Raw genomic sequence first — 27,535 nt, forward strand, 5'->3', positions numbered from 1 at the left:
CTTCTTCCGCTTCTGCTTTTGCAAAGCAGAAGCTCAAACACAATTTGGGATTTAAAAGGCTGGTGCTGTCAGCGGGGTCGGCTTCAGTCTTTTTAGCAGCGGGCACTGTCAGCACCATGGATCTGAAGGTGGGTGACACAACAACATATCATATTAGTCAACATTGCTATGTGTGAGATATATTTTGAAAGATATGATTTTGTGTTTCTGTTGATTTTGTTCATATATTCCTGAATGTTAGGATTCTCAAGTGAAGGGAGGCGTGCTGATCGTCCACGAGATCCGTGAAGGAAAGCACCAGTATGAAGTGGAAAATGTGATGAAGTACAAAAAAAAAAGGAGTGGAGAAAAGGAATTTGTCAGGTATACAGTTTTTACATTTTTTGTTTTGTACTAACAAATAAGAATTTCAACATTTTTTAAGAAAAGCATTACACCAGAGTTCTTCACAACGCAATGTAAAACTAAATACAAAACTTAAATAAAATGAAACAAGTGTAAGTAAAAGGATAATAATCAGACAATTCTTAAAAGAGAGAAAACATTTATTTAAATAGTTAATCATTTATTATACTTCAATCTCAAATAATGACTTCTGTCACATCCTAAAATGTAATTTCCTATTTTGTCTTTCATGTACGATAGTGACCATATAAATGTACACAATACTTTTCTGATTTGATACCTTTTAAAAATCTTTCATCCGGGTGTATTTTATGGTATCTCTCTTGATGTACTTGACAACTATATCCTGCTCCTCCCAATAAAACCCAAAGGGAAAACTGAAATACAGACACCTTCAATGTGAAATAACCTAAACTGTTCCAACTCTGACACACACTATTTAACTAAAACCCTTCATTAAGTATAAGCTTCATATGTTTTCTGTTTTTCTCAGGAGAGGAGACACAATCGTGCAGATAAACGGCATGGACTTGCAGGATGTCACACCCGAGGATTTGGCAGAAATGCTAGCTAAAGAAACTCCGATGCTAGTGAGTCCATGAACTTCCACAGTCTTCAACGACTTCAATGTATATTCTCAATTTGAGAAACTCTCTCTTTTCTTGTAGTCGGAGATAGCTGAACATTGCAGCGTTGGACATACTTTGCAGTCCATTGTTATTGATTATTTCAAGAGGGAAATCCACCAATGATATCTTCCCAGATAGAATTTACATGTGGTCTGCAGAATTCCTATGCAAAAATAATCCTGTTGAATCTCTGAAAAATACATTTTAGCTTCCACTTCTTCACGTTTAGAATTTTGGACAAAGGACCTAATTTCCAAGTTGGCCAGTGCGCTATTTATCAGTGGAGACCGTTTTCAACACGTTTCATCCAGTCCTTCTAGTTGCAGAGTTCGCTGGTGCTAGGCTAGCGCAAGACAACGGTTTCTGCTAGCCTGCCAATACAAACAGCCTTACCCAGTCCACAGTACACCCGAGGCAAATAAATTAATGTTAGAAATAAAACTACCCTTGCCTTGCATTGCATTTTGAGGGACTAGTGTCTCAGCAGCAGCGTAGTTTATACTTTGTTCCCTGTATTTGGTAGTAGATTACGGCAGCGGCGGACTGATATTGTCTGCTAATAGGCTACCCGCTCTATTATAGTTTATTTACCATACTGATGTATGTCGCTAGTTATATAATCAACACACTTTGACTTTCACTACTTACTCAAACCATCCTCTGGATCGTTTAAACAACCTGTATGTTTCTTATCTGTTTCAAAACACTAAATAATTAATTATGAATGTTATGCTCATCATTTCCAATCCCCTTCTATTATTATCTGTTATGCAACATTTGTTCCTGTCATTAAAAAACCCGTTATGGTTTGACGTAGCTTCAAAATGTTATTAATTGGCTTGTGCCATAATCACACTCAAAATGAAACTCCAAATTCTTTCGGCGAATTATGTTACATATTTCAATTAGCTTTGAATTTCCAATGAGTATCTAAGTTATTCCTAAATTTTAAAATCCCTATTTAAAGTTAAAATGTAATAGTTAACAACTACTCTCATTTCTGGAGAAGGAAACACCGATTGTGTAGATAGAACAAGACCCAGTGAAACCATGATGCAGCCAGAATGACTGAATTTCCTGGCTGTTTTTCCTGAAAAGGTGTGCATGAAAAATACTTCTGGATCAGAGTCAATTACCCAAGGCTTCCCTTCCTGCCAATCACATAACCTCTTTTGATGTATCAGTAATGACTCTCCTTGGATTTGGTGAACAGTTTTCGCTGTGTGGCAACTGCTTTCTTTTGTGCCAAACTCCATTCACCAATCCCATGTGAATCTTTATTCTTATTCTTTATTAGGATCCCCATTAGCACTAGCATAAGCGTTGGCTATTCTTCCTGGGGTCCTCACACACACACACACACACACACACACACACACACACACACACACACACACACACACACACACACACACACACACACACACACACACACACACACAAAACAAACAGTAAACAAAACTAAAAGCAAAATAGAACAACTAATTTCATCATATGAACAATGGTATACGAAGTGAAACAAAAATGGTCATCACATTTTAGCCATCATCAAAAGGCCAAACCACAGGCACAGTTACATTTTACTCTGTAATGCTCATATAATGTTTTAGCAACCTTTTAAAATGTACTTGAGAATTTTCCTGAATTAGGTGGACTGGTAAAGAGTTCCAGCTGACCATGGCTCTGTACATGACTGTTTTCTGTCTGATATTTGATTTAGATGTGGGTATTACAAACCTTCTTTCTATTGCATGTCTTGTTTGATAGTTATGTTGAGTGTACTGCGATATAAACCTTTGTGATAATATATGTGGTAAGTGTGTCACTGTAATATTCCTAACAAAATTTAACAAAGTATAAGTGGACCTCTGTCTGACACTCAACCATTTAAGGGTCTCCAACATTTCAGTCACTCTGGTTCTGTAGGAGCAATGCAGTGCACATCGTGCTGCCTTATTTTGAGCTACTTGTAGTTTGCCTAGATCTTTTTCTGCAGCACTAGACCAAATAACAAAACAGTAATCAAGCTGTGACAGAACCAAAGCATCTAGAACTTGTCTACTGACACCTTTTGGCAAATATTTTACAATTCTTTTGACAAGTGACACACCCCTTCCCATTTTACATACAACATTATCAATTTGTTTAGACCAAGATCATTTTTGATCCAGAATTATACCTAACAATTTCGTTTCCTTGACCTGTTCAATTTCAATATGGTTTAAATGTAATAGCAATTTAGGTTCACCTTTTAACTGATGATTTGATCCTATTATTAAAGATTTAGTTTTTCCAGCATTAAGTACTAACTTATTATTTATGACCCACTCTGAGATCTGTTCTAGATCCTTGTTCATACAGTGACTCAGCTCACTTGTAGATGAAGCTGCTCCATATATTGTCGAGTCATCTGCAAACATTACAATTTTGGATTTTTGTAGCACTAATGGTAGATCATTTGTAAAAATAGAAAATAAAAGTGGCCCCAAACAACTACCCTGAGGAACTCCACAAGTGACTGACTTAATCTTTGACAAACTTCCATTAAAAAAAACAGTTTGACATCGATTGGTCAAGTAACTTTCTACCCACCTCAGCGCATTCAGATTAAAACCATATTGTTTTAGCTTGTGCAACAACAATGGATGATCAATGACATCAAAGGCAGAACTAAAATCAAGTAGTACTGTACCCACTAACTTCCTATCATCTACTTCCACCTTCCAGTCATCGGTCATTTGTGTTAAAGCAGTACGTGTTGAATGGCCCGGCCGGTAAGCATGTTGATAATCAGTGTTAAGATTGTTACCTTCAAAGTATTTTTGTATTTGGTTAAAAATGATTCTCTCCATTATCTTTCCTAATGCTGGTAAACTTATTGGGCGGCTATTTGTACCAGAAAATGGTCCAGCTGGATTTTTTGCAAGTGGAATAATTTTTGCTATTTTCCATGCCTGTGGGCAAATACATTTTTCAATACTCAAATTGATGATATAGCAGATAGGCTCTGCAACCAAATTAGCAACATATCTAAGAAATTTACCATCTAAATTATCCACACCTGGCGGTTTATCATTACATTTACCTAGTAGACATTCAACATCTGCAATTGTCACTTTCTCTATTTTAAATTTACAATTCTTATTTTCCATAATTAACTCATTTATTAGAAAAGTGGAGTTCCTATTTATAGGTTCTCTCCCTGAATCGTGTGCAGAAATCCCTCCTTAAGCACCAGACAAAACTGCTTCTACCTGTTAGTATTTAGAAGTTAGAGAGCTGGAAACATGAATTCAGAATTCCAACATAATGTCATCACATTTTTCCTAGGAACATAGATTACTTCTGTGAAACTATTGATGTGTTTATCTCCCTCCTTATACTCATAATCTCAAAAAGTCTGTAGTTGAGCCTTACCGTTTTTGCACTATTTTATTCATCTTATTTGCACTATGTATGTTGAGTCGTTGGAAAGTCGTCATTACCAACATTTACGCTGTATCTGCTGTGCATATGACAAACAAAACCTTTGAACCTTTGATACTTGTCAGTCTCTACTAGAGAAAGGGCGCTGACTAACTTAGTTCCCATTCATCATATACTATTTTTAGCTTAACTTTAACTGTTATTATTATCTCCACACTTACTAACCCCACGTATTATATCTGTTAAAAAACCCATTTACAAATTCATTATCATTATCACAGGTCAACCTCTTTCATGATTCCACTCGATTTTGCCTTTCCTGTAAAAAATGTAAAGAAAATACAAACAATATCAGCATTTGTAAAAAAAATGGAATTGTTAATTATGGAATTTTAATTCGTTGCCACTCCCTCTTTTTACACATCTCAACAAAAATGTGTAACAAAAACCTGTTCAAGAAATAGAACTTCAGTTAAGCAATGGTTCAAAAACACATCAATTATTATTCAGACATTTCAAATCATTATTATTTAGATATCAAACGCTCCAGTTAAAAAGAGCCTCTCTCTCCTTCCATCAGTCCTGGAAGAAACAAAATCTCTGGATTTAGCTTGTGTTAGTTCAAAACATGCTCAGTTAGTTGCTGTTCCTCTCTAAACTCACGCAGTTGCATTGATCAGATGCAAACATTCATTCTCACTCACACAGTCGGGTCTGGTTGGGCTCAACCCAGAGTCAGTCATTAACAGTGCTGTTGTGAAGTAACACTGTCAGTCCAGGTGAAAGGTCATTTGGTCTCAGTCTAATGGTCACGTCATGCCATGCAGAGTCTTGGATTATTCCGTCATATTCTTCATTCACAAAAAGAGTCATGCGTTTCCTTTTAATTACTACTATATGTCTTAACATTCTATTAGGGCAGTGTCGTGGTTATATAGAGAGATGTCCCGGACGTACACACATCCCAATCTACATATATTAGCATGTCCAATGAACATATTCCAGATGTGTAGGTCACTGCCTTTTGACCTTCTAAGGCGTCAGCTTTATTCCCACCATATATAATGTCAAAACTGTGGAGATATTGCTCACATATGGTGTCGCCCCTTGTGTAAAACCTTCTAAAGAATCTCAGTCCCTTCCTAATTCTATATACTTTACTTAGATTGCATTAACAACAGCTGCTTCCCTCATGTTAAATTAAGTACTTACAAAGACATCACTTCCTTTTTCTCCCACTGGATCTTTATCACCCCCTAATTCATATCAAAATATCTAATAGATCTTATTTCCAAAACTCTTCACATACTCACTATCTTAAATCAGAACATTATTAGGATCTATAAAACTCTGCTCGATTCTCTTAGTATATTTCATTATTAATTATCAATTCTGATCTTCTTGAAAAATATTTCAGGTCAGTAATCGGGAAAATAATGTGTGAAACTATTAGAGCTTTGACATGTTATAATTACAACTTTTAAACAGGAGTGACTTTAATGATGGTTTCCATTGATGTGGTTAATTATATTTTACATGGTCTGTAATCTAATGTTGGAGTTATCACTATGACAAGTTTGTTTCATTTAAATATCATATCTGAGAGCAAGTGTATACTAAATCTCTCCCTCCTTCTATAGATCAAAACTCCCACAATTTAAACTCTACTAAAGTCACACCTCAATAAAGGCTCTGAAAGAATAGTTTAACATGATTAAAATGTTCCTACCCTGTCCTCCTGACTGCTAAGTTTCTACCAAAAAGTGTAGTGGATCTTGCTTATCTCTGTAATTTCCCCCTTTTCCAATAGTGTGTTTTAGATTTATTCACTCATTCACTTGAATAACTTCCCTTTTTTAATGATCATTTACCAATCAATAAAACCTTGTGTAACAAAACATTTTTATATTTGATCTTAAATTTAAAAAGCCAATTTAAACTCTTTAAATTTGTTCCACTTCCACTGAGTACATATCTGTCAGTCAGCATGATGCGTGTTTGTAGCTGACCCAGGTGGAGATGCAGACAGATGCAGTTCTGGACACAGCCCTGCTTTTGCCTTCCATCTCTGTTGAATAGTGAGGAAGTCACTGTGGAGGATGGTCTTTCGCATTGCTCAGGAGGGTCGGGGGTCTGTCACCAGATTGCAGAGGGACAGTCCAGGTTGCAGCACACTTTTAACCTATGAATCTCAACACACTGGTTAAATAAATCCACTTAATTTTCACTTTTTCACCTAAATATGTCTTCTGTCCTGCGTATTAAATGCCATCTACTGTAATCAACTAAATTAATATCTTCTAATAACATATTTCTCAAATTCATTTAACTAACTTATTTAGGGAACTATTTTCTCCCATAAATTAAAATATTCACGCCAAAAAACCATATTCCCACACATTATCTTCGTACGGCCTCTGTTTTCTGGCATTTTCTTTTCCTCTATAATAAGAACATTCCAATGTTTTTTTCAAAAAGTTAAAATCCCTGTTACTTAACCTGTAAAACCCAGCAGAGCATGTTAACAGATCACTAAGATGTAAATTGATTCAAGTGTAGTCCTATGATTAACTCCTTTATTTTTTATAATTACTAGTGTTAACACTTATATATATATATATATATATATATATATATATATATTAATAATTGCTAAACGCCTTCTAAACAGCACTTTCTTATTAGTAATTCCTGTTCTTTAAACTGTTTCTCTTATCTTGTTGAATGCTTACAGACAGATGACTCCTGAGTCTCCTCTCTGTGTGTAAGAAACATCAGAGTTAATTTACATGATAACATCCTTTGGGCTCACAAGATGTCTCCCCATTCACAAAACTCACAATCATACAGGAACAATTGTGTGTCGCCTGCACCCCCCTGTGCAGTTTACTTCCTTTCCCCCGTGTATTGTCTTAACCCCCTCTCTTACTTATACAAGCTTTACCTTTATGGTTATTACTCAAACTACTTCACCCCCTGTTCTGTTCTCTCTCTTTATTGCAGAGTTGTCTCTCCTCTCTGTTATCTTAGTATCCTTTCATCCTTTAACCTCTGGCAACCCCCCACCATCTGCTTCTTGTTTGTAGGGAATTCACTCTTTCAAAATGTAATTGTGTTCTTGCTATTTGTGTATTCTCTCTTTTTATCATTCTTAATTTCAATGTATCTGTCTTAAACTGTAACTCCCATATGGGAAAACTGGTGTTGGATTGAAGATCATCATCAGACTTAGCTCTAATGTTATTCGCACCCATTATCTCTCTAGTTCTTTCGTCTCTTGTGAGATTATCTAATTGGTCCAGATATACCGGATCCACCAAACAGTGTACAATCACTACAATAATAACAAAGACACATCTATCTGCAAAACTCTGCGAGAGTTCCCGCTAGTTGGCGCATAAAACTGCATGTTGCCTGGATGATTTGTGTTCTCTTCCATGATTTCTGTCATTACCATTTGGACCTCCCCTTTGTTGGTACTGTATGGGAGCGTATACAGGTGGTTGTTGCTGATATTGTGGAATACAATTTTCTGGGACATATCTTTACTGATATTGGGTGGGAGAGTACTCTGGTATATATTGTTGCTGAGATTGTGGACAATCTCTGGACCAGTGCGTGATTTGACCAGATCTGTAACATCCATTATTCCTAAACCCTCGTCCTTTTGGTCTATAGTTCCCTCTTCCTCTGTTCCTTTGTGAATTTTGGTTCCCTGATGATTCTTGGACTGAGGGAAGCGTCCACCCAACTCGTTCTGCTGGTATGGCCATCTCTGACATTTGTCCCATCTGCTTTGTTACTTTTCTCATTTTCTTCCTTTCATTTGGCTCTTTGACCATTACTTCTGGTATAATTTTTAAAGTTGACCTCATCTGCTCCTCTCTAAGGTTTTCTATGTTATTCTTCCTTTTAACAAATAAAATGATTTAGTCTAATTTAGCTGTTCATTATAACAACCATCACTGTGCATTTAATCAGTTGTTAAAGGATGTGTCTTGAAACTATTTATTTAAAAAGAACTTTACTACCTCTGAACTCTTTCTGTTAAGGGATTAATGCTAACTGGCTATGCTAACTACCTTAGCTTATTGTCCTACAGCCTCACGTGACTCTTAAAGACAAAGGAAAATGGGGGAAAGGAACAAACACACCATGGTTTCAGATCGATTAAAAACACAGCGGCACAGTTTAAAAAACCCAACACTGCTTGCTTTAAAATCTCCCGGCTTACTATAACAAATAACAATTCTCCCTACTCTAACAATTTAGGTATTCATCAAAACAATGCGGAAAAAGTAGCCTCAAACTATCGAACTTCCCATTGACTTTGACGAATCCGACCTCAAAACAGAATTAATCCAATCTAAATGTAAGACTATTCACTATGCTTTGTCCAGTTCTGGAATCAGTGCAGAGGATAAGGCCTCAAACCGTCTCCCTCTCACTGACTTCCTCCCTTCCACAAACACTGACCTTAAGGCCTCTAACCCCAACAACCAGGCCACTTTTTGGCGAAGTAGTCTTCTTTTAAATATTAACACTATTACCAACTATGATTGCTCAATAATGTAACACGCTAATCAGGGACAATTGGAATGTCGTCACAACTCTCAACGTAATTCTGTCGCAAAAATTACGTTACCGACTCAATCACTGACCACTGTATAGGTCAGGCCTTAACGAACAATAGGACTTTTTTATCTTACTTCTCATCAAATTTATAGAATCAATGCCACTACGTTGCCGACCTCAAACAGACATTTACGTATTAATTTACCTAAACCACTTTACTATCACAAATCACGTCGGGGTCACCAAAATTGTAGGAAATGTTCTTTTATTCGAAGTCCAGGAGTAGATTTAAAAGAAAACGAAGTGAAGCTCCTCATATAAGTTTTAAAAATAAGTATTTAATAAAAGGATGTAGCAGAAGATTTTACAAAAGTTTCACAGCTGTGGCTCAAGACCCTGGAACCGACCCTCCTGAGTCCACAGGCCACTGAATGAGTGGAGCTCATCAGTAGTTACTGTCTAGCCGTCCAGAACAAAAAAGAGATCGATTATACCACTGTTACTCATTGCGCGGCTCGCGAGCCACGTGCGGCTCGTGAAGCTTTACTTGGCGGCTCGCGCAAGCCTAAAAAATATTAATAATAATTTTTTAAAAAAACACAACCTTTCAAATGTGCTCCCGAACCATATAGTGAACGCTACAACATAATCATCTGCATTCCAATAAGTAGCCTATGCAACAAAAAAAAGCCGAACTAACTTTTGTTCTAAAGGGGCCGCCGTACCTGGCAACGCATCCCACCAAACATTTGTTTATAGATACTTAAACGTTTGAACTTCGCACGTGCCAATGCTACGTCGGATGTGATATGCAAAAATCAGTGATCACAAAATGGATCGTTTTTTAATTAGGAAGGGACCGAAATTAGCTGATGCAGGAGATGGAAGAGTTGCAAGAATAGATGCAGGAGATCGAGAGACACAGACAGATGCAAGAAACAGAGAGGGGAGAGAGTGTGAGGATCAGCATGCAGACCCCGACGAGGGGACAAGCAGCCAGACGGAAAGTCAGTGTAAAAAAAGGAAGGTACGAAGCATAAAAGATGAGCACAGGAAATTTCAAGATAAATGGACGGATGAGTTTTTGTTTCTTCTCCATAATAACACCCCGCTGTGCTTATTGTGCAATGAAACTCGTGCCTGCTTTAAAAGGAGTAACTTGGAGAGGCATTTCAGAACAGCGCATCCACAGTTTAATGAAAAGTATCCACCTGGCAGTGAAGTAAGAAAGAATAAAATTACACAGCTCATTACTTCAGTTGGGGAGCAGCAACGACTTATCCACAAGACAAGCTCCGCTGCCGAGCTTCTAACAGAGGCATCTTTTGAGATAGCGTGGATTTTGGCCCGGGACAAAAAACCTTTCTCGGACTCCGAAACGGTTAAACACTGTTTCTTGGCTTCCGCTGAAATAGTGTTCAGAGACTTCGCCAACAAGCAAGAGATAATCAAAAGATTAAAAGCACTACAGCTCTCTGATTCCACGATAATAAGGCGGGTGGAAAATATAGGAAAGGACATCCGTGACCAGCTGCTTGCTGATCTGCGCGCCGCACCTTCTTTCAGCATCGCAGTGGACGAAAGCACTGACGTCACAGATATAGCTCAGCTGTGCGTTTGGGTGAGGTTCCCAAAGAAAACGCTTTTCGAGAAGAAATGCTGTGTTTACTACCACTCCAGGGCCAAACAAGAGGCGAGGATGTCCTGAATGCACTTTTGGCATTTTTTGAGGAAAATAATCTCAGCTGGTCCAAACTCGCAAGTGTCTGTACTGATGGTGCCCCAAGCATGCGAGGCAAAGAGAAGGGTCTTGTTGGCCTCATGAAAAAAAGGGATGAAATGCCAAATTTCACCAGCTTCCACTGTATCATCCACCAGGAGGCCTTGGTGTCAAAACTGAGAAACCATGCATTTCAAAACGTCATGCAAGTTGTTGTGCATGTGGTCAACTATATAGTGTCAAGACCACTAAACCACAGACAGTTCCGACAATTAATCGAAGACTATGAAACAGAATACAGCGACTTAGTGTTGCACAATGCAGTGAGATGGCTGTCTCGTGGGAGAGTGCTGGAGCGGTTCCTGAGCCTCCTTCCTGAGATCAGCACCTTCTTGGACAGCAAGGGGTAGCAACAGCTAGAGTTGAAAGATCCACAGTGGATTGTGCAGCTGGCCCTCCTTACTGACATTACATGTCACCTGAATTCTCTCAACCTGCAACTCCAAGGAAGAGACAAGCACCCAAGTGAGATGCTGAGAGCAGTCATAGCATTCAAAAGCAAAATAACTGCTCTGTGGATACCTGACAGAGTACTCATTCACTTCCCCAAACTGAGAGAAACAACCACACGAGACCCATCACTGCTGCAGCATTTCAGCTATACTGGATTTGTTAAAGTTTGGGAGGAACTGAAGCTTGAGTTTGAGTCCAGGTTCAGTGACGTGATTGAGCAACAGAACATTTTCAATTTTATTGAGAACCCCTTCAACATGGATGTAACCTCTCTCACTCCATCCATCACTCAGCTCTGCCCTGGTGATCGTGCTGCTCTGGAGTGTGAAATAGTTGAGCTGCAAACAAATGCCATTCTCCAAGCTGAACTCAAAGAAGGTGTTGGTCACTTCTGGAGTTTGGTTTCTGAAGAAAGTTTTCCCACTTTGAAACCCCTTGTGCAGAAAGTTATGTCTTTTTTTGTGAGCACATACACCTGCGAGTCAACATTTTCAACTATGAACATTATCAAGAGGAAACAGAGAAACCGACTGACAAATGCTCATCTTGAATGTCTCACTGTGATTGCAACAACAAATTACAAATACAACATCAAGAAGGTCAAGGCCATGCAAGCAATGTTCCGCTCATCCCAGTACTAAGGTAATAAATATCTTAATTGAAATGATATTGCTTTTGTCTTTTTTGTGGACGTTTGTGCACATTTGCAAAGGCGTGGTATGTTAATGTACATGTGCGGCTCTCCTCCTGTCTTTTTTCTTCCTATGTGGCTCTTGAGAAAAAAATAGTGAGTATCACTGGATTATACGATACAAACACATTTTATGGTACAATCCTTTTCCGGTCATAAAAATAAACAATTTCTAAATAAGACGAGCTCCGGTCTCGTCCTCTCATTGGTTGGTAGTGGGGGACTGGATCCTATTGGCCCCTTGTCGTCACATGGGGTTTTCCGGACTTCTATTGGCTGACGTCGTCGAGGGCGGGTCCTCCCATGACGTCACCGTCGCTATCTTGTTAGCGTAGTCATGAAGCTCTCACCTACGATATTCTACTATGCAATTCCTCTGAGGTTTATCAGTTATTAAACACGCAATAGTATTATTGCAGCATCAATGAGTGAGAGTCAGAGGCTGTGTGTTTAGTATGTAACTCCATGCGTCCTTCTCCCTCTACTCATACAATTCAATATTAGCTACATGCTATCTGAGGCTAAAACCAACATCTGGTTCCAAAATAAACAGTTTCAAAGTAAAACGGTTTTCAGAATAAAACAGTATTGTAGTTACACATACTATTGATTATTATTTCTTACACTATGCCGTTAACTAACGTTGTCACTCTCCACAATGCATTTCAACTGTAACGTTATCTCCACTAACGCAGTCTCAATCTATCAGTAGGCCAACGTTGTGAAAGGGGCTAGCTTTATTAGCTAGAGTAGCCTACCAAAAGTTATAACCTGTTCATCAGTAGCTGTGCATCTGGAAAGACGGATGGCACCGCATTCGTTGTCAGTAACTTGTGGTGCTTTAGATTGCAGGGTTTTTCGAAGTCATCTGGTCTGAAATGATCACTACACATTCGTCACTTGAGTTGAGTCTCAGCCGGTGCTTAGATGTCAAAGCCAGCAGCAACAAGCCACAGTTGATTCCTTTCTGGATCTCACACTGGAGATGTGTGGAAACTTTGTGGTGCCCATCTGTAGCGTTTATTTTTACAATGTGGAAATGCACACTGAATCCCCATGTTACCTAGTCTTTCATTTACAATCCAATGCTTCAATCCCACTGTACTACTAGCTGTCCCGACTGGAGTACGCTTCTCTGTTTACTTTTCGGTGCAGCTTCGTTACTACACGATTAACCGGAGCAAAGCATATTTCGCTGCTGCTGAGAAACTAGTCCCTCAAAATGTAATGCGATCATTGCGAAACAAGGATAGTTTTATTTCTAACAATATTATATTAACACATACATTTCTATCGATAGCTTGGCGTTTAAATTTATTTGCCTCAGCAGTACTGTGGAGTGGGTAAGTCTGTTTTTATTGGCAGGCTAGCAGAAACCGTTGAATTGCGCTAGCCTAGCACCAGCGAACTCTGCAACTAGAAGGACTGGATGAAACGTGTTGAAAACGGTCTCCACTGATAAATAGCACACTGGCTAACTTGGAAATGAGGTCCTATGTCCAAAATTCTGAACTACCCCTTTAAGTTTTTCTATTACAATACCCTTAAACTGCACTGAAAAACATCAACATGACATGACATGACCCTATCTACATTTTAGGCAGAGGGAAAACACACATTGTACAGTAGCTGTGCATTTAAGGTAGAGTTTTGACACAGAATCAGTGCTCAGTCTGACCCCATGTTGACTTCCTCTGCTGTTTAGACGGTGCACAAGGCCGGCAAGGGAAAGGATCACTCTGACATGTCCTTACCGTCTGAGGATACTTTGCGTCCCGTGTCCAAGGAATCTACAATACTCAGTTTCAGCATGGAAATGAGGAGGGAGGAAGACTTGGAAGAGAATGCAGTGGAGCAGGACGGGTCAAAGAAGGAGGACGGGGGGATAGAGGAAAATGTTTGTGGAGCTGAAAACAACGAGTATGGGGAGAGAGGGGATCTGCTGATAATTTCCATGAGTAAAACCAGCATCTCTGTGGTGAGAGGGAGGGGCTGCGAGTCTGGAAGCCCCTGTCAGGGTTGTCATGGGACAGGGTGTACCTTTAATGATGTTGTCATGGTGTCAGAATCCAGCAAGGTTGTGCTCGGTGAGTATGTTTTAGTCTCTGATCTTCCCTACTATTTACTTTCAATTACATATTTCTCAAAATTGTCTCACTGTGATCAATATTTGTTAAGAGAGAAATTACACAAGTACATAATACAGTAAAGTGACATCCATTGGTCCACCAAATCGTTCTGTATAATTCGGAGCAACGTGAGAATTACAAAATGTATAGGTAAAAGATGTAATAAAATAAGATCACAAAGCAGAGTTAGATCTCTTATGTGCAGTGCAACCCACCTTCTTTTGGTAGAACTGTTAATAAATAATACTACACACTATTATTTAAGAAGATACAATAATGAGAGGGAAATTAATCTCCCATTGTTATTTTTTTACTTGTAAAAAGGATATACACACTCTTTTTTTGATTCTTCCCTGTGTAACTTACAGTTTCAAGAGGAGGGGGAAGTTTCCGACAGCTGAAGTCTTTGAAAACTCCAATCGAACATGTGCCCTCTCGACATTACCTCAAGCGTCTCTGTTCGGAGGGGAACCTCTTTGCTTCACCAAATCCAGGTTTGTCATTCTGAGCAGCATGCAGCAACAATTATTTATAGTAATCAAAGGAGGGTCTTTCATTTTAAATTTCATTTAATTTGTTTTTATTTCAGAGGATATGACCATATACATCTACAAGTCGACCAGTCTCGAGGACAAAGGAATGCCAGTGGTCCTAAACTTTAGCAAGACTATCTCCTTCCTCAGGTGCTGCAAGAATGGGGAGCGGGTTTTCCTTCAAGTGGAGGTAATAACTAGAGACTTGGGCTTAACAGGTTCACCCTCCTGAACTAACTGCTATATTGATTACAATGAAGTTTGACATTTACAGTCCCATATAACTACGTGGTCATCTGACTTTTTCTGTAGTGCCACCATCAGGTTAACGTGTGGTTTTGAGTGAATTTTCCCAATAAACTTTTAGATGTATTGCCATTGAAATTTGGTTCAGACATTTATGTTTCGACAGTGAGAAATCTCCTCACTGCCAGGATGTTGAACAGTGATGCTCTCTGTGACAGTTATCTACACGTCTCTTGTTGTTTTAGAAATGCGAGAAGCAGAAGCTGAAGAAGATCTCCATGAATGACGAGTGTACGCTGTCCTTCCTCTTCTACATGAATACCGACCAGACGAAACAGCGGAGGTTTGAGTCAGCGCTGCACGGCGGCTGGTTTATTCAGATCAACACCACCGGCACCACCGAGAAAGTGGAGATGGCAACCATGGATGGTGGGATGGAAGAAGAACAGTTCCTCTTTATCATCCAGACAAATAAGAAATGATGAATAGTCACTTTCTTCTTAGCATATTATCAGTTCTCAGACAAGTTTTCTACTTAGAATTGTGAATTGTATTTGTGAAACATGAGGGGAGCTCCTTTTGTCCAGTGATTAATTGTCACTGAGTCAAATTCTGCTATTGCAGAAGTGTGTAGATATGCATCATACAACTATATCTAATAAATCATGTTTTTTGTGTGTACTTTTATGTTTTTTTTACTTCCATTTTTACAAGCATGAATATTTTTGGTAAAGGGGCTGTAACTTTGTGAAAAGAGGTGTATTGAATGTCAAGATGAAGTGTCAATAACTTTATTTATTCAACACTTTATAATATACATCATCGAGGGGTGAGCAAAATTTACAAAAAAGATATAAACTATAAACACGAGTTTATTGTATTAACAAAAGTGTAATTTGGGTTGAATCTATACAATGATATTTGGAAAATGCTTGTTATTTTATATTTTATTATCAACACATTTAGAAGTACCACCCATTAGAATACTTTGATATTTGTCATACATTTGTAACCCCTTGTATTTTGTGTATTTTACAATAATAAAAATGTTAAGTCCCTAACCACCAAGTTTTTGGACGTAAAATATTGAAGTGTGTTATTTTAAGACAAGCAGAAGTATCAAACATTATTTAAAACATGTCTGACCATTAAAGCATTTTTTAGAATATAAAATATTAAAAACGAATACAAAACAATTATTTTTCTTTTTATCAACCACCCTGAATTTGAGCTGCATGACACTGCAGTTTATTAAATATACATTATTTTGCCCAAAAGACACAATAAATGGCCATCATTAATGCATAACATTTTACTCAAAACAGCACGGTCAAGGCAATTTATGGGTATATAGGATGGACTTGTTAGGCTTATATATTGTTCATACACTAAGTATATTATTAAAGTATCAAAATACATGAAGCTGCAATGTGTACATTCACACAGGATTATATTTAAAATTCATTATGTAGTAGCTATTTGATCTTTGGTAAGAGCATCAAGGACTTCCCTCTGATCATCAGTGGACTCAGAGTCCAGTTTGTTCATCTTCGCCATCCTCAAAAGCTTTGTTAGATTGTCCATCCTTTTCGTAGGGATTCTCCACGCTGTGTGTTTTTACAGATTTCCTACAAACAAACCAAAAGCACAACATTTCTCACATTTATTAATAAACTTCAACATACATTTATTTATATAGCACCTATCATGCAAGATGCACCGCAAAGTGCATACAGAGTAAGACAAGGGTACATGAAACATGATAGGAATGGGTCTCAGTTTGGAGACTTAACACTCACTTTTTTCGCTCCATGACACCAGAGATGACAAGGTAGACGCCTGCGAGCACAACCACTCCCATGACAACCCCAAACACCACCAGCCACACCTCCACCGGCTGCTCCACGGGAGGGGCCAGTGTTGCTAGGATACCCACAAACTCTAGTGTCTTGTCATCCAATTGGAAGGCATCGTTGATTCGGCCTCGACTTAACCTGGGATCAATACCATAATAGGTTTATTATTGCTCACTCATTTTAACTGTCTCTGGGGAAAGGACACATTGAATAGATCAATTTTAGCAGGAAGCAATTCAAGCAGAATCTTTTTGTTGGATGCAAACAGCTCTGTGAGGCTTTGTTTGTTGTGTTAGCTAGATGAAATTCAGAATGATCTTAACCTTTGGTTTCACTCTATTGTCTACGATGACATAGGGAATGTACTTTTTTAGTAAATTCACCTAAATGTATGTTGATATTTTATCTGGATTAAAATAATGTGAGTTGTACTTCAGGAAGGGAGCCTTTTTTAGGTAGATCTTATCTGCAGGCTTGGGAAGGAAGGCAGTGTATTTAGTTTGAGACCAAACTAATGAGTTTTGGTATGAAGTTAAATGTTTGACCATTGCTACTGTTTTTGTAAGTCTTGCAAACACGTTGGTCACCATGTGTGCATGACAAGATAAAGAAATCATTCAATCATACAGTTGTTGTGATATTCCTGTTCAAAAGTCGAACACACAAAGATTGCGATACCAAGAACAAGCGTGACTGAAAATGATTAACAGTAAATGTAAATTGACTGACTATCACTGTTTCCTATTCCAAAACACATTCAGGGAAAACAAACCAAGTATACTGAAATCAAATACAGTATGTTATCAAAACACATCTGTGTGTTGAATGCAGCTAGTGCCTCACCGAATGGCAGCCTCCACATCAGCCTTGGGGATATAAGTGGATGGGGTTGCTGGATTGGTGACCACAATGTAGAAGGAGATCCTAGGAGTCTCTTGATAGGTCAGGACATTATCTGCTCTGCAGGTAAAAACCAAGCAAAAACAATGTCAGTTGAATGCATACCATAGAGTGTTTTCATATTTCATGGTCCCAGGATGATACTGACGTGAATTGAAGTGTCTGGTTCTTTTGGCTGTAGTACTGCCTCAAGGCGTATGCAACGCTGGCCTTAAACAGGTACAGCTCGTTGTTGTTCCAGGAATACTGAAACACATTATAGTTGTATATTTTTGATAAAACTGACTGACGTTCAAAGGGGCATAATTTACATCACGTGTAGTAAGATATTGTAACCCTTATCCTGTAATAATAACACTTCTGATAATGATTAGTTATACTCACAGCGTTATCACCCATAGCAGCCCTCAAGCTCAGTCTCACTTTGATTGCGTTCTCTGAATCTGTTCGAAAAATAATCAAATCCTTATTTCAGATAAAAAAATGAAGGTTATTTTTTATTACTTTTTGTAAAATTTGTTTGCCATAGACTAATTCAATTAAACTGCCATAGCTCTTGAATGCATCATCAAATTGCAACCAATGTCAGGGTAACCTAAACAGACAGGGACAGTGCCAAAGTAAGCAAGGTGTTGATCAATGACGAAAAAATCTTGCTTATTAGTCATGAAAAATTGAGTACAGAGTAAAAATATTAGGAAACTGCAATCACAGAGGTTCCTCAGAAAACGCTCATTCTAGTCATTTTACTGTGGTCTGGTCATGCCAATATTTGTCATGAAACAGCAGTGACTCAAGTTTGTGTTTTTTCTACTTCTTTAAAAACGTTTTCTCTTAGTCACATTTGTAATGTAATGATGAGAACATAGTTTGTCCACGCATACAGTTTATAGCCTCTCATGCAGCTGTGTATCAAAAAGTATTCAATGAACTGTGTTTGGTTCCATAAAACATAAAACTTTGGCTGATTAATTAGCTGTGCAGGGAACAAAACACACAAGAAGAGAGGTGTAAGGAAAAATGTGGTGTTTTGGGAATTAATAAAACAAATCGACAACTCACTCATCAATACTTTACTGTATCTTTTTTGTTTGTGGAAGTATATTGATATATATAAAAGTAAACAGCCAGACTTTTGTTGCCTGGAAAATGTGACTGTTATCTGTCTATGTGTGAAGCTAAGCTAACCAGCTAGTCGTGGTAGTATCTTAACCATACATACATAAAAGTGGTATCAACTTTTTCGTAATAAAAGTAAATATGAATATTACTCAAAATGTTAATTACATCTCCGGGCGCTGCACAATAGCTGCCCACTGCTCCTAGTACTAGGATGGGTTAAATGCAGGACCAATTTCACTGTGTGTGCTCTGCTGTGTGCATGTATGTGACAAATAAAGAGGGTTTCATCCTCCGATTCTATCTACATATACCGTTTCTTAAATTATACTGGTTGGTGGTAATACTCTTGATAGTGATTACTTTGTACTCACAAGGATCTATTGTTGTCTTCCAGCCTATATGCCTGTTGTGTTTCTTGTTCTCTGCCTTCAGCCAGTTATGGAGTGTTTGGAAATAGTCCAGCAGGGGGCCGGCGTCCATCTTAACCTCCCCGGAGATCGTATGCAAAGCTCTGGTCCAGGACTTGGATCTTCCCAGCTCTAACATATTCCTAACAGAAAACAGTGAGGAAGATAAATTACTACTGTATCAGTGCATGTGTAATGTGCTACAGCAAAACAGGAACATGATATTATTTCTTATTGTCTGGTTTAAAAAAGTTGTCTGTACCTCAGTTTTGTTCCTGCTGGTATAGAACCGGTGATGTCACATGAGGACAAGGGTCCTTTGTGACCGGCCTCCTGGCAGAGCGCTTTTTGGAACTGAAACTGGTAGATGGTCCTTGTGAAGTACCTGTATTCACGACAGACAGACACAGACAGACAGACAGACAGACAGACAGACAGACAGACAGACAGACAGACAGACAGACAGACAGACAGACAGACAGACAGACAGACAGACAGACAGACAGACAGACAGACAGTTTTTCAATTCCTTAAATGTTATACAAAAAGTATAACACAACAAAGCATGTTTTTACTTCCAATACTGAAAGACAGTTGGTATTTTTTGGTAATATTTAGGGAGGAACTGAACCGTATAGACAACTAACAAGGACAGTATTAGATTGTCAGAAAAACACAAAAACTTTCATCAAATTTCATTAAAAAAATGTTTAAAGAACACACGATCACACTGAAAACAGTAACCCTCGCTGATTTTGAAAAAAAAAGTGTGTTGCCTTTATTTTCTTGACGTGACGCCTAATAGTGGGAGTGTTACCTGATGAAGGAATAGTCTCCGGAAACATGGAACAGAGCAGGCGGGTCACAGTAGGTCTCGTCCCTCGGCACTGGCTCCATCACCCCCACCAGCTCCCTCCTGTCATAAGATCAGAGAGTCAGCACTAATACACGCTGATGATGTAACCACAGACCTGCAGGAAAGCAACAAAGCTTACCTGCAGTTTTGTTTCCATCAATATCACGACTATGTTTGATTGCAATCATATCAGACATAAGCAAGTTTTTTTTATAAAATGTACATGTGAATTTTTACTGACTGCATAATTAACTGTAATATTTAAAGAAGCTGCATCAAAGTCTCTGCTTACTTCATCTCCCACCAGCGCTTCATCCAATTATCCTTGGTGATGTTCCCGGCAAACACCTGCCACCTCCATTCCTCCAGCATGTAGGTGAATGGCAGCGTGGCCACGATGGTGAGCGCCTGTTTCAGCAGGAAGTTGATCTCTGTTTCTGCAAGGCAAAAACAAGAAAAAATGTATAATATACAGAGAGAAAATGGTTAAAAAGTGCAAGTTTCTTGATTGAAAAATCCTTTTGGAACTCAAGCTCTGAACTTTAAAGGCATTTATGACAATTTTAATTTTGAAAAACACTTCACTGTGTTACCCCTCTGCCTCTGATATGCTATTTATGACATCTACGTCAGACACTGTACGTAGATGATAGTTTGCATAACAGTTAGCAGAGGGCCCAAGGTCAGGTTATGCTTTATTATCTGGTTTCGCCGCAGTAAACGGCAAAACTGCCCCAACAGTGCTGAAGCTTTTTTAATCTTACATGCAATTCGAAGGTAGCACCGAGAGACACATTAGTCATACCTGCTGTGATTTTTTAAGAACTTTATATACGTTTGTCGCCAATAAGAAACAGCCTCATATTGTTTCTGCAGTTCGGTGTCTCCCATAGCTTTAGGCCAGACTAAATACTTGCATTAACAAAGTTTTTTCATAGAGCTAGAAAAAAAGACTGGGTTACTCAAAAGTTACCAGATTTTTAAACCAATTATTTGCTGATAGCCGATCAGTTTATCCACAGAATGATCTTTAGGGGTGAAGAAGCAGCGTAACTGAGAGCCTATGAAGATGATAGAACTTTTGTCTGGCTCATAACTCATAAACATGATTTATTCATATCTTTAAATGTGGTTATGGACAGCTGTTAGCTAACAATAACTTAACTCTTAGTGTAGCTGAACAACTGATCTGGGCAACAGAGATTCATGTCTTTGCCTAAGTATAAATGAAAGTGTCTTAAATTCTATCTGGACCTTATTCAGATTCAACACACAAGGGCTCATTGTCACATTATCTCCTGTGTTATTTTAAAAGTTCTGAATGAAGCAGCTTTAATGTTTTGGAGAACAACTACTTCTATGGTTTGATTATTGTCAGTGTAATGTACATCCACAGTACCATTATCATAAATAAAGCTATCAGGCAGGAGTTTGAGTTCCTTCAGGTGTTTGGGTGTCGCAGCAGAGAGAGACATGATCTCTCCGACAGCCTCATGGAAGCCCTCGTTGGCCCCGTCCCTCAGGAGGTAGGACAGGTTACGGTAAGCCATCTGGTACTGGTTGTGACCCATCTCGTGGTGCACTGTGAGGAAGTCGTCCATGTTGACCTTGCTGCACATTTTGATCCTGAAGACATCGCAACAAAATGTATTCATGTCAGCAGTTAGCATGATGCCATATCAGATAAAAAGTGCCAATAAAACAAACTGTGCACTGCATATGTGTGATGAGTCAGGTAAAACAAAAACTGAAGCCCAAAGTGTTTAAGATATTGAGCCATTTCAATTGATTTTGGAAATATTTTGTATTTGTTGCATTTGTGCTACAAACATTCAAACCTCTGAAACAGTCTGTGCTTGGGCAATTATGTGGAATAATCATTAACAACAATACAACTTTGCTTATCTTTATTAGCAAGAGAGAATGACTAAGAGATTAATCAACATATTTTTTCCAGCAAGTTCGTATACAGCTCCCATGTACTGATCGACAGTAAGATTAACACAGTGCAAAATACCCTTGTAAATCATTTAAAAGAGCTGTTTGTGTTTTAGATAAATATGCTTTTAAAATATATATAAATGCAAAGAATTTGCCTCCAATGGCTCTGCCACAGAGATCAGAGTGTTTTGGAAAGAGGCTGCATGTAAAAACTTGTTGGGAATTAGCCACTTCAACATCAGAGATGGTGATAGTTGTTGCTCTTTTTCTGATACTACATGATATGTGCATGTCTGTGGATATCTCTTACCTAAAGTCCTCTCTGTTTCCCATGTCCCAGGCTGTGGGGTGGCAAACAACCTTTATTCCATTTTTAGGTTTTATCAGCATCGACTTGTTCCAAAAGTTGTCAAACATCTTGTAGAGGCCGACAGACATGAAGAACGTTTCTGCTTCTTTAAATTGTCGAATCTCAGTCCAGTTCTGGAGTTCAAATAGATGTAACAGTTTCACTTCCAATAGAGGATTTAAACAGCTATTTGTTTTCCCTTTATCACTTTTTGCAATCTTATGTATATATTTTTTATAATATCATAATTACTGAATCAAGTAATTGTGCTGCACCTGTTTCACCATGGTACTGCTGACATCAATATCTTCTTTGTGGGGGTAAGGGGTTGAATGAACGTACAGGTTGGTCCAAAATCTTCCCCACATGTCACCTGAACAATAACACAACACAAAATGTTTTCACTTTAAGTACACACTAAAAAGTTCTTCCTGCCGTTTCAGCTGAGCTCTCTATATACATTATGTTATATCTGTTGTATTTATATTTCCTTTGCCCCTCTGTCTTGAGCTTTGAACAACCAAACAAATCACTACGTAGCAATGTCACTAAGATCAGATTTATGTCTTCTTTACCCATCTCAAAATCACAACCTCTTTAAAAATTCAAACTGCACATGTAAGGCATTTCTGTCATACAGGTTTGTCATCCTTTTCAATTAAACATAAAAAAGTGGTATTAGCAGTCCTGAATAACATAGGGAGCAATGAACAGATTGTGACTTAAAACCTAAATGAACAATCAAATCCTACAGCTCTGAAGCTGTATTCTTTATATTGTGATATTGAATTCACTGTAAGGTCATTTGTTTATGAAATTTCTGATAATATCATTTTGCACACCTGAGTTACAGTGCCGATTTGCTGTTGCATGTGGGACTTTGCAACTTGCCCAAAGCACAACCGACACTTTTTGCCCAATTTTACTTAATAATGCTATCTTTTTGTATTTGGGGAAGCAAGAAAAACGCACCCAGCAGGTGGGCTGGCAGAGGTCCTTCTGCATCAATGTGTCCTTTGTAGACCTCCATAAGCCTGGCTCTCACATAGGCATGCAGCTCCTTGTATAAGGGCATGATCTGTGATGAAAAACAATTATTATCTGTTGGTAATTACTTCATACAATCTATAACTGTACTCTAGAAGCTTTGAAACACAAATTCACTATTATGAGGTGTACCTCTTTGTAAACAGAACGGACATCTTCCATCAGCTGATCTCTGGTGTACTTGTACTGAGGGTCCTCCTCAATGGTCTCATAGTTATATCTCCAGTAAGAGCCGTAGTCCTCAAAACCTGTAGCAGTGTGGTGAAAAATATCAAGAATAGGCAAAACAGTCACATATCAGTTTACATAAACTTTATATAAAAATAGTTTTTGTTGTTGTTGTTGTTGTAACTCAATACCTTTTGCATGGTGGCCCTGGTGGTATTACATCAGTCAGAGTGCAACAACAGCTATTGAGAGGACCTGTCATGTGTGTTTATTAGCTTATCCATATTAATATCCATAGGCAGTGTAGCAGCGGGGTGTGGTTAGGGCGCCAGCTGCTGGAGTGGTGGGAGTGGCTCAGCTGGAGACCATCCAGCTGATCAGAATCAGGTAATGAGTCACTGAATAAAAGCATGGTTGTAACCTGGTTCTGGTCTCTTTTGCAGTAGACTGGGTCCTGAGTGAGGACTCTCTCCCCTCCACGCCCGACGAGAGCGACTCATTCTGTACCTAATTTAAATTGCCCGTTTCACAATAAAGATTTCATTTAGTTTACACCCTACCAAGCAGTCCTTCCATCAAGTCCCTGCTCAGGTGCCACTGTGGGCGATCGGGCTCACACCGTGGTTCAGAATGATGGAAGGACCACTTGGTAAGGTGTAAACAAAATGAAATCTTTATTGCGAAAGGGGCTATTTAAATTAGGTAAAGAATTAGTCGCTCTCGTTGGCCGTGGGAGGGGAGAGAGTACTCACTCAGGACCCAGTCTACTGCAAAAGTGACCAGAACCAGGTTACAACCATGCTTTTATTCAGTGACTCATTACCTGATTCTGATCAGCTGTCTGGCCTCCTGCTGAGCCACTCCCACCACTCCAGCTGAGCCACTCCCACCACTCCAGCAGCCGGCGCCCTAACCACACCCCGCTGCCACAGGCAGTTTGGCTATCCAGATTTTATGAAAGAGAATTGCTTTTAGTTACATTTAGTTTCCAATCAGAATTAACCAGCACAGTCATTCAAACATTAGACATCCTAAAAAGTAAATATTTATATCAACTGGTATATTTCCTTTATGATGTATCACCATTTAGTTTGGAAGCTTCATTCTTCAGATCCACATAGTCTTCGTATAGCGGCCTCATCTTCTTCCCCGTCTCTTTCCTCCAGCCTTCCCACACATGCAGACGCTCAGAGTAGTCCTTGCTGTTGGCCATCACATGCTCCAGGCCTGTGAACAGAGTAACACACAAGTCACTGACTGTACCTCCATTCCATATTTACATTCCTCCCTCAAATGTGCAAAAGATTGACAAATTACAGATTGTAGCAGGTCACTTAGGAGCTTGTTTAACCTGCCATACTTTATAAACAGTTGGGTGGTTTAGTCCAGTGATGCTAATGATGACTTGAATAAATATGTTAAGACATACAAAAAAAACAACTTCTGCCCATAAATCCGTACTGTTACATATATTATATTATTATATATACAGCCCTGGAAAAAATTAAGAGACCACTCCAAATGTTTCTGAAATCTTTATCTCTACAAGTATGGCAGCCATTCCAGTGTCAAAAATGTCAGTAGTTTATAGAATATTAAAAAAAAAGAAAGAAAATCATTTAACTCAAAGACGTACCTTTAAATAATAAACCCAGAGAACTGATAATGCTGGAGTGGTCTCTTAAATTTTTTCTGCGGCTGTATATATATATGTATTCCAGATCTCTGACACAGGAGAGAGAGCCCCAACGAGACAATTCAAGCCAAAGAGCCTGGGGACCAAATAGTTTAGTCTTTCACAATGTATTGCATTTTAAAAGCTCATTAATATAATGTATAGTGTAAAATCTTAAACTGAAAATAAACTATTAACTTTACCTTTAGCTAAGTCAAATGAGCAATATGTAAGAACACAAAAGCATGCAATCAATATATTCAAGTACCTCATTATTGCATCTGAATAAATGCACAGTTACTTTCGTCCATTGGACAGATGTTGGTGTTTTTTGTAATAAATAAAATAACAGGATAAAAAGTGTTTCCACAATTAACATAACAAAGTATTAGACCTACAGAATAGTTGTAAAACTAATTAATTCATTTATTTTCCTTTCTTATTTCCTTTGTTAATTATAAACTGCTTTATCTGACTTTGGCCGACAGTAGGAGGCAGCCACGTCACCGTAAGTGCTCCTTATTATAAGAGTTTTACCTGGCTCCAAAGTCTGGCAGTTAAGGGGGTTGTCCTTCAGACACACTGTTGCTGTGCTGTAGATCGTATTCATCTCACTCATTACCTTACTCAGCTACAAGCAGATTTAAAAAAGAGAACACAAGGATACAATATTTAGGTCATGAATCACTGAGGAAGCAATCTAGAACATGTGTCTTTGCAGCTTTTAAAAACATGAGTATCACATTTTACAGAAGGAAATTAAACATGACAATAAACTCACATATGCAGCTTTTTTCGGGGACAGGGCACCAGAGCCTTTGTCTTGTAGAGAGATGAGCTGTAATTTGATTGTTGCATCCTTGATCTCTGTGATGGGGTATTTCAGGGACTCATCTGACATGTTGGCATAGAATTTGCCCCATACTTGCTCCGCTTCAGTCTGTTTAAATGTAAAGCGACACATCAAAATACTGTTGTACACATTGGTCAAAAGTGGTTACTCAATCTCTGAATGCTTACCAGTTTGTCTGAGTTCTCCTGGTTGATGTTGGTGTTGTAGGCCCATGATGCCAGGGAATACTGGTACATACGTTCAGTGGCTTCCTGATCAAACCTCTGCAGGAACTCCTTGGCCTGGTTCTCCATAACTGATTGAGCAGAAACAGTGCAGGACACAGCCAGCAACGCTACAAGAACCCTAGCAGACATCTCTTCAACTCCATGAAAAACACACAACTAACTGTGAGAAGGAGGGACACTGTCCGCTGTTATACTGTTTCAATTATCCCTGCGTTGCCTTGGCCTTTGGACAGCAGAGCCATAACTGAGGGTGTATCTGAGTTTTCATTTACAGGTAGGATGTTTCAGAGGAACAGCAACAAAACTGAGTCTATAATATACTTTGATTAAGAGTCAGTTGCAAAATAAACATGATCTGCTTTAAAAGTTGTAAAGGTATATTTGTGTGGTGAGCAATCAAGTTATTTAGAAAATGTGTCTGTCTATAATAGCCCGTCAACACGATAAAATATTAACATTTTGGCATAAAATGAAAAGCCTGCTGTCACAAACATGAAGGCAGGATGTCCAATGTGTACTCGAAATAACATTCTGCACCTTACAGAACATAAAAAACACCCACATTGTGTTAATGTCAAAGAAATTGTTTCCATTGATTGGACCTTTAGAAAATCATTTAAAAATATATATTTTACATCTTTTTTATGCTGTCTTTTTCTGAACTGATGGAATTATTTTCGAAAAGTTTAATAATTTAAATTTATTTTATCATTTGGAAAATATTTACCTTGTATTGCTTGTTTTTGAAAGTTTAATCGACATGTCATTTCTTAAAACAAATATGAACTTTGAGGGTAAAAGTTAAAGAAACAGGAAATAATAAAAGCATTAAACAAGCCTTTTATCTGGTGGCGGTAAACTTCCCAGCACCAGATAAAGTGCAAGTCACGCACTGTTAGGCCCTAAATAATGATAAGATGTGATCAGCCACGGGGGCAAGGTTTATTATTGCCATGTATTACAACACTAAAATATTATTTTATACTCTCTTTCTCTGATAAAAATCAATCAAATAACTATTTAAACAGTAAACTTGCTTCAGGTTATCATTTTTTTCATTGGCTTGACACTCATCAGTACTTAAGAGTCATTCTTGTTTAGTATTTTTTTATTTGTCTTTTAGGACGCAACTATCCAAATTCAGACTAGTTTTTTTCCAAACACTGAAAAGGCAGTGCACCTGTTTTACATCCCCAGGAACCTTCATTTGGTGCAACAGCACCTTCCTGTGGACAAAGCCCAAAATGTACCACCATGCCCACACGTA

General features: G+C 38.4%; 2 protein-coding genes across 2 annotated transcripts; one reads left to right on the top strand and one right to left on the bottom strand.

The window, feature by feature from the left end:
* On the top strand, positions 1–15,953 carry LOC134863468 (uncharacterized). Its single transcript, XM_063882005.1, has 7 exons — positions 1–128; positions 242–363; positions 899–995; positions 13,665–14,046; positions 14,457–14,582; positions 14,678–14,811; positions 15,113–15,953. Exons 1-7 carry the CDS (start codon positions 117–119, stop codon positions 15,347–15,349), a joined length of 1,110 nt encoding a protein of 369 aa, XP_063738075.1. The 5' UTR covers positions 1–116; the 3' UTR covers positions 15,350–15,953.
* ace2 (angiotensin I converting enzyme 2) lies at positions 15,643–26,493 on the bottom strand. The gene is made up of 18 exons (XM_063882003.1): positions 26,209–26,493; positions 25,970–26,128; positions 25,726–25,819; positions 24,597–24,740; positions 23,478–23,593; positions 23,271–23,376; positions 22,574–22,671; positions 22,260–22,432; positions 21,408–21,634; positions 20,301–20,445; positions 19,970–20,068; positions 19,415–19,537; positions 19,117–19,295; positions 18,008–18,066; positions 17,772–17,869; positions 17,567–17,683; positions 16,667–16,861; positions 15,643–16,495 (listed from the first exon to the last, which is right to left on the bottom strand). The coding sequence occupies exons 1-18, from the start codon at positions 26,395–26,397 to the stop codon at positions 16,396–16,398; spliced, it is 2,421 nt and encodes an 806-aa protein (XP_063738073.1). The 5' UTR covers positions 26,398–26,493; the 3' UTR covers positions 15,643–16,395.
* Between the last annotated feature and the right edge of the window lie 1,042 nt (positions 26,494–27,535).

Source organism: Eleginops maclovinus, chromosome 4 (genome assembly GCF_036324505.1).
Source record: "Eleginops maclovinus isolate JMC-PN-2008 ecotype Puerto Natales chromosome 4, JC_Emac_rtc_rv5, whole genome shotgun sequence".
Classification (NCBI taxonomy): Eukaryota; Metazoa; Chordata; class Actinopteri; order Perciformes; family Eleginopidae; genus Eleginops; species Eleginops maclovinus.